The sequence below is a fragment of the Quercus lobata genome, chromosome 4, assembly GCF_001633185.2.
Source record: "Quercus lobata isolate SW786 chromosome 4, ValleyOak3.0 Primary Assembly, whole genome shotgun sequence".
Lineage (NCBI taxonomy): Eukaryota > Viridiplantae > Streptophyta > Magnoliopsida > Fagales > Fagaceae > Quercus > Quercus lobata.
In genome coordinates this window covers 50,690,953-50,703,491 of record NC_044907.1, presented here as the reverse complement: position 1 = coordinate 50,703,491, position 12,539 = coordinate 50,690,953, and the positions used below count along the sequence as shown (strand labels likewise).

General features: G+C 35.0%; 1 protein-coding gene across 1 annotated transcript; it reads right to left on the bottom strand.

The window, feature by feature from the left end:
• Positions 1-1,191: 1,191 nt before the first annotated feature.
• Positions 1,192-7,694, bottom strand: LOC115986933. The gene is made up of 5 exons (XM_031110360.1): positions 7,363-7,694; positions 5,207-5,280; positions 3,261-5,004; positions 2,973-3,177; positions 1,192-1,527 (listed from the first exon to the last, which is right to left on the bottom strand). The coding sequence occupies exons 2-5, from the start codon at positions 5,225-5,227 to the stop codon at positions 1,266-1,268; spliced, it is 2,232 nt and encodes a 743-aa protein (XP_030966220.1). The 5' UTR covers positions 5,228-5,280; positions 7,363-7,694; the 3' UTR covers positions 1,192-1,265.
• Between the last annotated feature and the right edge of the window lie 4,845 nt (positions 7,695-12,539).

The following is a 12,539-nucleotide window of genomic DNA, read 5'->3' as shown; positions in this document are numbered from 1 at the left end:
ACTATAAATAAAGGTAAAAATTAATTGCAATAGTACAGTGAAATCCATGAATTGTACCAAAAAGTGTAATAAGACCCATGAACAGTAACAAAAATAAGCTGAATAGTAAAATAATTTATAATTTTCATTACTTTTCAAACGCACACTTAATATAGCGGGAGAGGCCAAGGAAAAACCAGAATTCATGAAATAGGGGATACTGGTTCCACTCTCTTCCCCTATCTCGAGGCTACTAAAAAAAAAGGGGGAGGGGCTTCTGCAGGAAAAAATCAAACGTTTCCTCTAATGCCACTATGAAAGAACTGTTACACAATGGCTTTGGTAAATTCAAGTTTCCACGGAAAATTACTTCTGTTGCTCCTTTAAAAAAAAAAAAAAAAAAAAAGAGAGAGACATAATAGAAGATATGCGGACCGGTGTAATTTAAGTACACATTCCTCAGCTAAAGAAAGTTCATTTCTGGTATTCCAGCTGAGCCTGATATAGCACCATTCCCAGCCTTATATCGCATTGACAAGTGTGGCACTACAATTAATCATTTAACATTATTACTCATGGAAACATCAGCATCATTACGACAACAGTCAAGTCTAAAGAAAAAAAAAAGTGCAATATATAAATCTCTCTTTGGATGATATGTTGCTAGAAAAGATCCCATTCAAGAAATGTCATAAGGATCAGTTGAGAGATAAGAGTTTAATGAAAAGGTACAAGATTAGAAACCTTCTTTTCTTTCCTTCACGTTTTCTTTCAAATTGTTTTCTACTTTAGTTTTTGCATTGAAAAAAGCTGTGGAACTTCATATATGATAGTCTAGCAGGATTGTATATAACATACAGGGTGCGTTGTGTTGAAAGAAAATTGAGGCTTCATGGATAAAAGGATATAGCCATATAGAAATGGCAGCTATCCCTCCAATAGCTGTGGAACTTCATATATGATAGTCTAGCAGGATTGTATATAACATACAGGGTGCGTTGTGTTGAAAGAAAATTGAGGCTTCATGGATAAAAGGATATAGCCATATAGAAATGGCAGCTATCCCTCCAATAGCAAGCTATCCCATGTCAAAACACAAACTTGCAAAATTTAGCTTTACAATTTCAATTATAAACATTACAAGACAACCATATCAGTAGAGCATACTAATGAATAATAGCAAAGAAAGTACAACCACCAACCACCAAAAGATACCAAGCAATTTGAATCTACTATAAATTATCAACAACCACGTCCAGTTGGTATATTGGAACAATATATGGGTGCTACAAATCATCATTTTCATCCATACCTCTAGAGTCATCACTGCCTCTGTCATCTGTACTGTCATTACAATCATCAAGATCTTTTACTTTGTGAAGCAGAAAAGTAGGCTCGCTAGGGACTGTTACATCCATCCAACTAAGGTCCTCACCCTCCAATACTCCTGGATCCTCCACCCAATCACCCATGTTGGCATCCATAGCTTCCATACATATAGGGTCAAGCATACCTCTTCTTATCCTAGCTTTTCTTGCTTCTGTTTGCCTGTTAGCACACACAAAAAAGAAGAAGCTGATGAACAAGGTTATAAGCAGTTGCAGCATAACATGTTCAGAAAATAATGGAAAGTGCTATATCAGGTTACAAAATAAAATATACACTTCATATAGGGAACAAAAGAATTGTCTATCTTAATTTCTTATCCTATATTCCCTCTTTCAATCAACTTTATTGATTGGAAGAGGGAAAGGGTGTTAATGAAGAGAGAGGGAGAATGAAAATAATGGCCATTCTTGGGAGCCAAAAAAGGACATTCATTAGCCCCATTTCCTTTTTATAATAGCATGGCTAGCAGTTGCTTCTTGGGTTGCTGTTGCTTCTTGTATGAGTTTGGAGAGTTGCTTTAGCATGGTCTCAGACTTCTTGCAAAACCATAGCCCTTTTATCTCCTCTCTTTGTTGCTTTTGTCAAATAAGCTTGAAAGGATTGTTTTAAGATAACCTTAAGTAAATGGTAGTAAGTGTAAGAAGGAAGTAGGAGTTGCCCAACTGTGGGCCTGATTAGAATGGTGCTCAAAAGATTGCTGTTTCATAAAATAAAATAAAAATCTACAGTAAACATGTTTGCCAGGGTTTTATCTTTCCTCTATTTTCTAAAAACTATGAACTAAAAAATTTACCCTGAAAAACAATTTTTTGGAAACACCAAAAAGGTGTTTTCAACTGTTTCAGGAAATTCTTCTTGAAACCGCTTGAAAACATGGAGAACACGTCCCTCAGTAATGATAAACTTGTAAATATTGAGAACTGACGCTGTGAACCCTTGTGGCCCCTTTCTCACTTTCTTTGATTTCCCCCTTGCTTTCCATCTCTCTGTCTCTCTCTCTCTCTCCCTCTCTCTCTTTCTCTCTCTATGAATTTGTAGGAGGTGGAGAACCATATCCTTTCTTGCAAGTCACAGACCTTACAGAAAGAGGCAGGTTGATTTTGTAAAAATTTGAGTCACAATTAAAATATTAAAAGATCAAACTAAGGATGATGATCTCATTTTCTCCACCTTTTTCCGCACATTTTTCTCTCATTTACATGGTAGACCTCCCTGGCATAAAACCAAATTGATTATCTGATGTACCTTGATAATGCCAGCTTAAGTTTTGTGGCTGCATTTGTCATTTTTTCCATCATGAGAATAGGAGTCCAAATAATTCATGAGTCTGAAACACCTCACCAGAAGCAAATTTTAAGTAAAAGGAAGGTAGAAGATGCCACAATGCATATGACAAAATCAAGTGGTTCTTGTAAGAATTGTTTGGGTAAGTTATCAGTGAAAAGAAGACTTGATCAATGACTGAATCTGATTATAATAATCAAATGTCAAAAATTAACTAATGACTTGTTGTCACATAAAGTTCATGACATGAATGTAAAATATGAAACAGAAAGGACCAATGAAACAATATACTAGCAAAAAGATGGCCATTTTTTGTTTACCTCTCTTGAAGGTGCAAGTTGAAATGAACAAATATGAGGTCATTCAACCTCTGATGCTCCAACCGGTTCCTTTTCTTCAAATGGATACGTTCAAACATGTTCCAACTTCTCTCACATCGGGTGATACTACAAGTTTGACTTAATATTCTGACAGCTAACCGCTGTAAATCTGGGTAATCCGCTGCATACAGTGACCACCAAGTAGCTGCAAAACAATACTTTCTCATTATTATTTAATTATATGCCATAAACGACTGGAAACTTGGAAAAAACAACTGATAAGATCACCTGGAGCCAATGAATCTCGACCACGTAATGCCACAGGTCGACCAAAATCCCCTACAGCTTCCTCATAGAAATTTATGTTGCTTGTAATCATAACCTGAGCTGTTAAATCAGGCTCTAAGGTTTCAATGCAATCAAGTAAGCCTTTTTGGATGACTTTGTTAGAGGAGAAACTGGGGTTATAAAATATGGAGGGGTTCAAGTAGTATGCAGCTGCATGAAGTGGGCTATGAAATTCCTCCTGCCAAACACGATCGATAACCTCTAAATACGGCAAGTACTCAGATTCCTTGTTGTTAAAAGCAACAATGATGCTTTTCTTTGCTTTTTCTATCGCATCATATATGTATCCAATAGATGGCTTCTCTCCACATTCCGTAAGCTGTAAAACAGAAAGTAAAGGCTTTGTCACCTTTGACGCTTGCTCACACATTGACCAGAAAAGTGGCTCCACAATAATCTCTGCCACCTCAAGTCCTGCCCTTTGCTTAGATAAAGTTGACTGCATCCAAGTAGCTCCAGTAAACATCTGGTGAAGATGGCCCTTCAAAGAGACGATGCTTTGCAGTGTCAGAAAGATAGAAGCAAACCTGGTGGTTGCAAGTTGGATAATATCTCTTCCACCTGTTTTCTTCCTCATTAAATTGAGGACCCAAGCATTGTTATATACAAACTGGGTTACCTGTTTAGCCTTTGCCAAGACCTCTTTCATTACATCCATTTTTCCAATTTCCTCAAGCATTATGTCAATACAATGTGCTCCAGAGGTAGTACAGAAAAAGGTTTTGTATTTTTCCATTAAAAGTTTTCCTGCAGCTTTAAAACTGGGTGACTTATCTGTTAGAAAATTGATAATATTCTTTTGCCCAACATCTTGAACAACACCATCAAAAAAATTTAGAAGTGCCTCAGGAGAAGTGATGTCTGACACAGCAACAGATTTTAGGAACACAGTACCCTTTGGACAATAAACAAAGAAGTTTATTACTGTATGACTGTTTCTGTCCATCCACTTATCAACCATTACTGAACACCCAGTCACCTCCCAAGACTTTCTCACTTCTTCACCATATTCACTCACTTCCTGAACACTCCTTTTCAGCAATTTACCCCTCAAAGAATGATAGGAAGGCATCTTATAACCAGGGCCTACAGCAGCAATTGCATCAGCCATCTCTTGAAAATACTGTGAATTTGCAGCAGTAAATTGTATGCCTGCATCATACAAAAATCTCGCAACAGCCATATCAGCTGCATCCATGCTCTCCTGGGAAGCAAAACTCTGGTGTATCGGTTGAGCAACAATAGGTGCAACAGTCGAAAAATGTTGCTTCTTCTGTCTCTTAGAGCGATTGAAAATTCTTTCCACAACGTCTTTTCCCCTTTTCCTTCCAGTGCCTCGAGTGGAAACTATGTCCTGAAGCCGCACTACATCGCCATCATCTCCTTCTTCTCTACCCTGAATAAATGACATGGAATCCTTGCTATTTTTCGATCCTTTCTGCCTCTTTAATCTTTCCAAAACTTTAAAACCTAAATGTTGTTGCATCTGTACTTTAACATCTTCAGGTACTTCCTCACATGGAGATACATTCCCTCTTTCCCCAGCTAAATGTTGCTTCAGTCTAGAAATTCCACCACCAAGCATAATTTTGTGACAGTATTTGCACTTTATCTTTTGGCGACCACCATTTACCATAATTCCATGGGCCCAACCAGGATCAGAAGCTCGGGGGGGTGTTAAACCCTAGTCAGATATGCAAAGTCAGCAGTTAACATAGCACAGAGATAACTACAGGAATACATTAATTGAAATTTGTATATGACAAACACTTAAATTTCAAGTCCTAAAAATCTAGAATGGACAAATCAAAAGCCAGAAAAGAAATGTGAACAAATATATATATATTTTTTTGATAAGAGAAATGTGAACAAATATTAGCGCTTACTTGATTATCCTTGTGTTGCATAGCTGAGAAGGCGTCAAAAGACTCTCAAGTTTCCAATATCAGCTGTTAATACTCTATTTTCGAGTCACAAAAACGCAACATGGAAAGCATAATCAATGAGAAGAGAACAGAAGAACCCCTAAAAGTAAATCAATCTTAAGGACTCAGCAAAGACTACAGCCGATAAATTTGCAAAAGTTGTGAGGAATGAAATTCATAAATTACATTAATGAGAGGGGACCATAGAGGATACTGAGTCCAAAAATTTGAAAGATTTTGTCACTATAAATATAATTACGAAGTTAAAAGTAAATGCATATGGACAGCTAATCTAAGCCAGGCAGTGAACCACAATTCCATTGGAGGGCTACACTTTGACTGCAAAATCATGCCTTAGCATAAACTTGAGATTATATGTTAGCTCCCAGGGGACTTGTGCTTTAAACAAGGTCTGACTCTTGGATGCATTCATAAGCCTTCCACCATTTACAATATGAATTCAACTGGGATTACAATGGCCTAAAATAATCGTCAATGCATTTCTAACAAATTCGTTCTGGTCGTTCAACAGAACAGAAAATGCTTTAGATCATATGTAAAATATGTTAAAATCATAGATGTGTTCTTTACAGTTCTTAGTACCATCTAATTCAAATGGAAAAACTGAGTTGGAGATGTGAGATTATGACCAACAATAACCAAACGTACTTTCACCATTTGAATTTGAAGAAAGCAAACACAACATAGAATGTAATTACTTTAGATCATGCAATTCATATCATTTTGTTCCAAATAGTGTGCAAATTACAAAAAAAAAAAAAAGGTGTACGAAATCAATGTATAGCAAAGGTATATTATGTTTGCTTTCTTGTTCTGAAATAAATGATAATTCTTTTTTTTTTTTCTTTAAAATGTCCCAAAGATCCCAAAATTTAAAATTCCTTTTAACTTTTTTTTTACCATTTCTAACAATCAACTTAATTAGTAATAGGCCCACCATAATTATGACACTATGAAATCTATGTGAGTTTCAGTTAGCTCAACTAGTAAAATCTTTTGTTATTGAATAAGAAATTTGGAGTTCGAATCCCACCTACACCAAAAACAGTTGGTGTTTTGGCCTAACGATAAAAAGCAATCATCACAAAGTGGATGCCATACGTTGAAAATCCATATGTTTTCTTCTTATACTCTAAGTATATAAGAATTCAAAAAAACAAACATAACAAAGCTAAATTTAGCTCATCTCAATTACAATAAGATATATCAATACTCAAAACCAGAAAAAACAAAAATATTAACCAAACAAGAAGACCAAATGTTAAAAAAAAAAAGTAAGAAAAACAATCTGGATTTTTTTTTCTTGTCAGAGAAAATATACAAGGCAGACCAAATGCTGTGCTAAGTAAACTTGGCAGAGTCCCCAGACTTTACAGTCTTGAGTAACAAGAAATCCAAAATATAATTTTGAGTAGAGTGAACAACCTAGGATGCACAGACAATTCAATTGAGGTGCCGTGCCATACCCATGTCGTATAAGTGCCATACCCGCCGTGTCATGTCATAAATTTTTTACAAAAATTACTAGTGTCGCTGTGTTATACGCTTGCCGGTACACTGACACTGTGTCATGTCATAAATTTTTTACAAAAATTACTAGTGTCACTGTGTTATACCCTTGCCGGTACCCGTGTCAGTGTCACAACAAATTTCATAACTATTTGATTATTAATGTCCCACTATTGACACTACTTTATTATCGACGGTTAACAATTAGAATTATGTCACCCTGCAATGGTCATATAAGTACTTGAAGGCTATGTGAGGACTAGAGTTTAAGTCTCCAGAAGGTCACACACGTATACATTTAGATTAAACTAAAATAGAATTTCTATCTTATATAAAAAATAAAAAGTTTTGGGTTCTTTCATTTTCTCAGCATCCCAACAGGAGTGAAATATAAGTAGTTCAACACAACAGTTAACAGAACAGAGAGAATAAAAGTTCTGAATAATTCACATAATTAACTCAGAAAAAATTTAAAAAATAGCCTGACTACGATTCATCTCAACTAATTTAAACGATTTAGTTTTCTTGATGAATTGAAAAAATCAATGCCAAAAATAAATAATAATAAAATAAAATAAAAAACTTACCCGGAAAATTTCCGAATTCCGGTACGATACTTGAGTGCCGAAATATCGTGATTGTTGTCCGAGACATCAGATCCGAAGGTCGAGACGGAACGAAGAGAAAAGTCAACAGGAGAAGCGAAGAAACTGAACCGGTACAGAGAACGTATCGGAATAGATCGGATTTCGGGGAGATCGGAGCAGAGAAATCGGTTTTAGAGAGACGAGCGAAATTTGGAGATAAAGGAACGTTTATAGAAGAATGGGGGATAAAAAAGGGCGTGTCCGCAATTATCGTTTCGGGTTCAGATTTTGTAGAGATAACGAACGTTCTATTCTATGATGAGATGATCACTTGTTTTAGCAAATTGCAATCATGAGTTCTAAATTGCGCTGCCGTTTCGGTTCCTTTCACGGTGTCACGTGCTACTCACCGTTTAGTCATGTGACTTGGGTTTTTTTTCTTTTCTTTTTTTTGGGCCAAATATTTAGTTTTTGTAAAAAAAATATATTACTACCGAAAAATCTTTATCTGAAGTTATTTAGTTATGTAGCATCTTTTAACTAAAATCGAGTTCCAGGTAAATGGGCACTAATGTGAACCCTTTGATGTGGCATTGTAAATGAAAATTTCCCACATGGAACTCTAGTCAAACATAAAATACATCTATCTCACCTCTCTCAGTTTTAAGTTTTGGATGGAATTTGAGCTTACTAAACTCTAGTTTCACATGAGATATTTTATTTTAAAATGTCTCATCAAATGATCCACGTGAATGGTTATTTGCTTAAAACTCAAGTTCATTAACGTTCAATTTGTTTCGCTATAGAACATTTTTTGAAAAATATTTTTCAGCATTTGTCAGTGTTTGTTTTGTTGTAAAATATTGGTCAAACTAAAAGCATTTTTTAGTTGACCTGTAAAACTAGTGTACAAGTGTAAAATGTTTTACGCTTAAAATAAGCGTAAAACATTTTAAGAAATACTACCTCTTAAAATAAGCATAAAACATTTAGAGAGACTAGGAAAGAAATAGACATGCTAGGAAATTGAAATAAAGTGCTAGAAATAAAATGGATGTAGATTGTAGCTAAGGCTGTGTTTGGGAAGATGTAAAATATTTTTCGGAAAATATTTATTTTCCGGAAATGCTATTTTCTGGAAAGGAAAATATTTTCGTGTGTTTGGTTGTGTTATGAAAATTTTTCTAGAAAATAATTTCATGTGTTTGGTAACACTCTGAAAATGCTATTTTCCACCATCACCCCCACAAAACCCACCACCACACAACAGTAAAACCACCAAAACACCACCACCCACGCCACCACAACAACAACAACAAAATCAGAGATCAAAGAGAGAAAGTAAAAAATCAAAATTACAAAAATTTCAAACGAGAACGAGAACGAATCGGTGCGAGTGGGTTCGTCGGTGCGAGTGGGTTCGTCGGGGTTCATCGGTGCGAGTGGGTTCGTCGGGGTTCGTCGGTGCGAGTGGGTTCGCGGTGCGACGATCTCTCTACTCTCTCTGTCTCTCTCTTTGCGCGTGGTCCGAAAATGGTGAGACGATCTCGATGATCGGTGACTGGGTTCGACGAGGGTGGGTTTGAACGATCGGAGCAGTGCGATCGTCTTGCTCCGATGTGATCTTCTTGCTCCGACGTCGGTGATCTTCTTGCTCTTTCTCTCTCTCTCTCTCTCTTCTATTTTCCAAGGGCGGAAATCATTTGAAGTGAAAATGAAAACGGAAATGATTTTCCGTTGTTTTGGCTCTCATTTTCGATCAACTGGAAATACTTTTCAGTTTGACCGAATTTGAAGTAACAACCAAACACCGAATTTTCCGGAAAACCATTTCCGGAATCAGTTTGAAGTCAATTCAAACGCACCCTAAAAGCTACATCTACACCCTTGAAACCTGAAAACCAAGGAAGATGGACCAGGGAGGAGGAGATGGAAGCAAGAATACTACCTCTTAATGTATGAAGGATGAGAGTGTTAGGATATGTGCCCTTTAAACCCTATTGTATGATGTTATGTATGACACTATGTATGACATTATGTTGTAATTAATAAAGTTATTTTATTATTATCTAAAATAATGGTAACATGAATATTTAGACATTATCATATAGTCCATGAGATGCATAGTATGTGATTTATGTGATTTAGTCACAAAAGATATTAATCACAAGTTCTTTCTAAACTCAGAATTTTAGTTCGTAGTCAGTAATGAAATTAGGCATTTCATCTGTGAAGACTATAACATATCAACTAAGATTATTTGTCTTAATCATGGAAGTGGAGACTTCTAGTTGATATGTTGATATGTTTTAAGTGTTAAGACATATTGAACTAGACCACTATAAGATTTATTATTCTACTATTGACTGTCAAATCAATAGTAAATTTCACGACTTCTATTTACATCAACTCTTAATCCTGAGAGAATAACAAAACTGATCATGAGGTGTAGGTTGCTTTAATATATTAGGAGTAAGATCTAATGTTACGATCAAAACCTCAGTATGTTAGACAGCCACATTTAATGTTGAAGGAACATATATTCTTAAGATGAAATTCATAATCTCTTAACGGAGATATAAAATATTCCCTTAAGATAAGTTTAATGGGTTTAGTTATTCAGAGTGTTAAGCGTAACCACTTTAGTGAGGAGTTACTAAAGTATATATTTATGAAATTGAATTTCATAAATATATAATGAATAACTTAAAGAATTAAAACCGGATACTCAAGGATTAAGATGTAGTAATCTTCAAAATGGCAGTCAACATACATGACTTTGAATTACTACTAATATTTTATGAAAGGGTTGAATGTATAATAAAGTCTTGGAATATAATTTATTAATAAGGTTTAGAGTGCAATTATATTTATATAATGGTATTAAATATAATTAATAGTAATTTTGAGCTTGTCAAGAGTTGTCTAAAAAGCCCAAAACCCATTGAAACTAGTATTTTATTTATTCTCTTTTGGTCCCACTCCAAGCCACATATTAAAACCCAATTGGAATGACTCAAAAGGTTAGCCCAATTAGATAATTAGTTACAAGGAGAGAAACATACAAAATTTTGTAGGAGAATGAAATGGTGTGTATGTGAGTGCAAGCCACTTTCTAATTCTCCCTTAAACACATGCATATAAACTGATTGAGAGACCACACTTTTTTCGCACAAGTGGAATTAAAGTGAAGATTAAAAGTGTTTCCAAGTACTTTTAATCTTTGATTTTGAATTTCACCGCACCAAAGTACACCCTCTTGTTCTTATATTTTGAAATTTATATAATACATGTTATCAATTATGAATGAAGTAGATCCGTTAATTTTTCGCTGTATATGTTTTGTATGCGATACAAACTATGTTTTTCCAACAAAAAGAATCAAGAATTTGTGTGTGTGTTTGAGAGAAATTTTAGGTAAAAAGAGCGAGAGAATTGCTCTAGGACCCCAAATTTTTTTTTTTTTTTTTTTTTTTTTTTTTGCAATTTGGGAGCTGGGGGGTATTTATATTAATTTTTGTGACGTTTTGCCTTCCAGCTTGCACTAAGTGTGTGCCAGGTGTTCCTATTAACGTTAGCAATTTTATTTTCTTCCATCTTTTTTCTAATTTCAACTTCGGTTGCTCATTTAAAAGCTTTCCTGGACTCCAATTGACCCGATTCTTGTGGCACTGAAAAGATATGGATGTCTAGTTTTCAGATCATTTGACACTTTGAAAATCGAACGGTCAGATCAAAAGTTATGGCCTTAAGAAGTGAGTTGATATGCCTAGTATGATTTTCAAGATATCTCAACCGTTTTAACTCCAATTTCGACCCTTTGAGCAGTCATTTGAAAGGAAATTCAATATTCTTTGCAATGACTTTGGTTTTACCCTAATTGGACGGTCGGATCAAAAGTTGGTTTTCGATCACTAGAAGTCAACTATTGGTCAAACTTGATAAAAATCTTTGATAACCCTAAGTTTGATGTAAAAACATGGAACATATCCTTTTGCTGGAGATTTGATCAATTTTGACCTTCAATCAACTCTCGATTAATAGGGGCATTTTGACTTCAAACTGCACTTCGAGTGCTCTGATACCCATCTGGGTTAAAATCATGATGATCTAAACATTCCCATGATCCTCCAATGAGTAAATGATTTTTTTGGAATTTTCGATGTTTGGCATGAAAATTGGAGGTAGATACAATATGGTATCAACAACAAGTACAAATAATCTTACCATATTTCAAAGTATCTACCTACAACATAACCTATTGATCTATAAGGAAACTCAACTCCAATCCCTATTTAGACTACTTTTTGGACAAAGATAATTAAAAATTATTTTCTACTCAAACATATTTAATAGAAAATTAAAATTAGAAAGAATGAAAAAACATATAGAGCATCATTTGTAGGGAAAAAAAGTGAAAAATATAATATATTTTTTCTATAGTAGTGAAAATAAAAGATTGGTCCTTAAAATTTAGTTAATTTTTCATTTATTTTATTTTAAATTTGAAAATGTATTTTTTTTAGTCCTAACAAATTATAAAATTTTCTCGAATTTTGTCATAAAAATAAAACTGATGATTCCTTGAATATCAGTGGGTTAACAAGACTCGAGCGATGATCTTTGGTTTATATCCTGTAATACAAAGAACACTGAATCAGAGGGGACCGGCCAAAAGTCCTCCGATGATGAAGTTAGTTACTTTTGAACTCTCTGTAAGGAAGAAGTATTTTCTCAAAGTAAAATTGTCTGAATCTCCTTACCCTTCATCGAAGAAGCCTTATATAGTATGCGTGGAACGGTTATTTGTTTAGTAACCGTTCCCAATGTCGAGGAGTCCGGAGAATTGAGGGTAACTTCCATAACCGCTATGTAAGTTACCTAGGTTGGACGGGTCGTTCTATGGTGAACTCGTCCATCTTTAGTAAAAGATGGACGGGACCATCTTGGACGGCTTGCCCTAAGATTCCATGAGGTATTGTCCGTCCATAGACGGACGAGGTTAGCCAGAACGCTTGGAACATTCACTTCGCCTATTTGATTTATCGTAGCTTGTCTTTCGTTGGACAAGACATATGGACGAGTTATGGAGTTTGATGATTTCTGTGACACCATAAAAAACATATAGCATTTAGGTAAAAAAAAAGTGAAAAATACAATTTTGTTTTTCTATAGTA

Bases quoted from the DNA above. Each gene is read 5' to 3' on its own strand.
- LOC115986933 (XM_031110360.1), bottom strand. From the start codon at position 5,227: ATGCAACACAAGGATAATCAA. The intron at 3,178-3,260 runs GTGATCTTATCA...ATTGTTTTGCAG, and splicing joins TCGAGATTCATTGGCTCCAG to CTACTTGGTGGTCACTGTAT. The intron at 1,528-2,972 runs GTAAACAAAAAA...GTGTGCTAACAG, and splicing joins AACTTGCACCTTCAAGAGAG to GCAAACAGAAGCAAGAAAAG.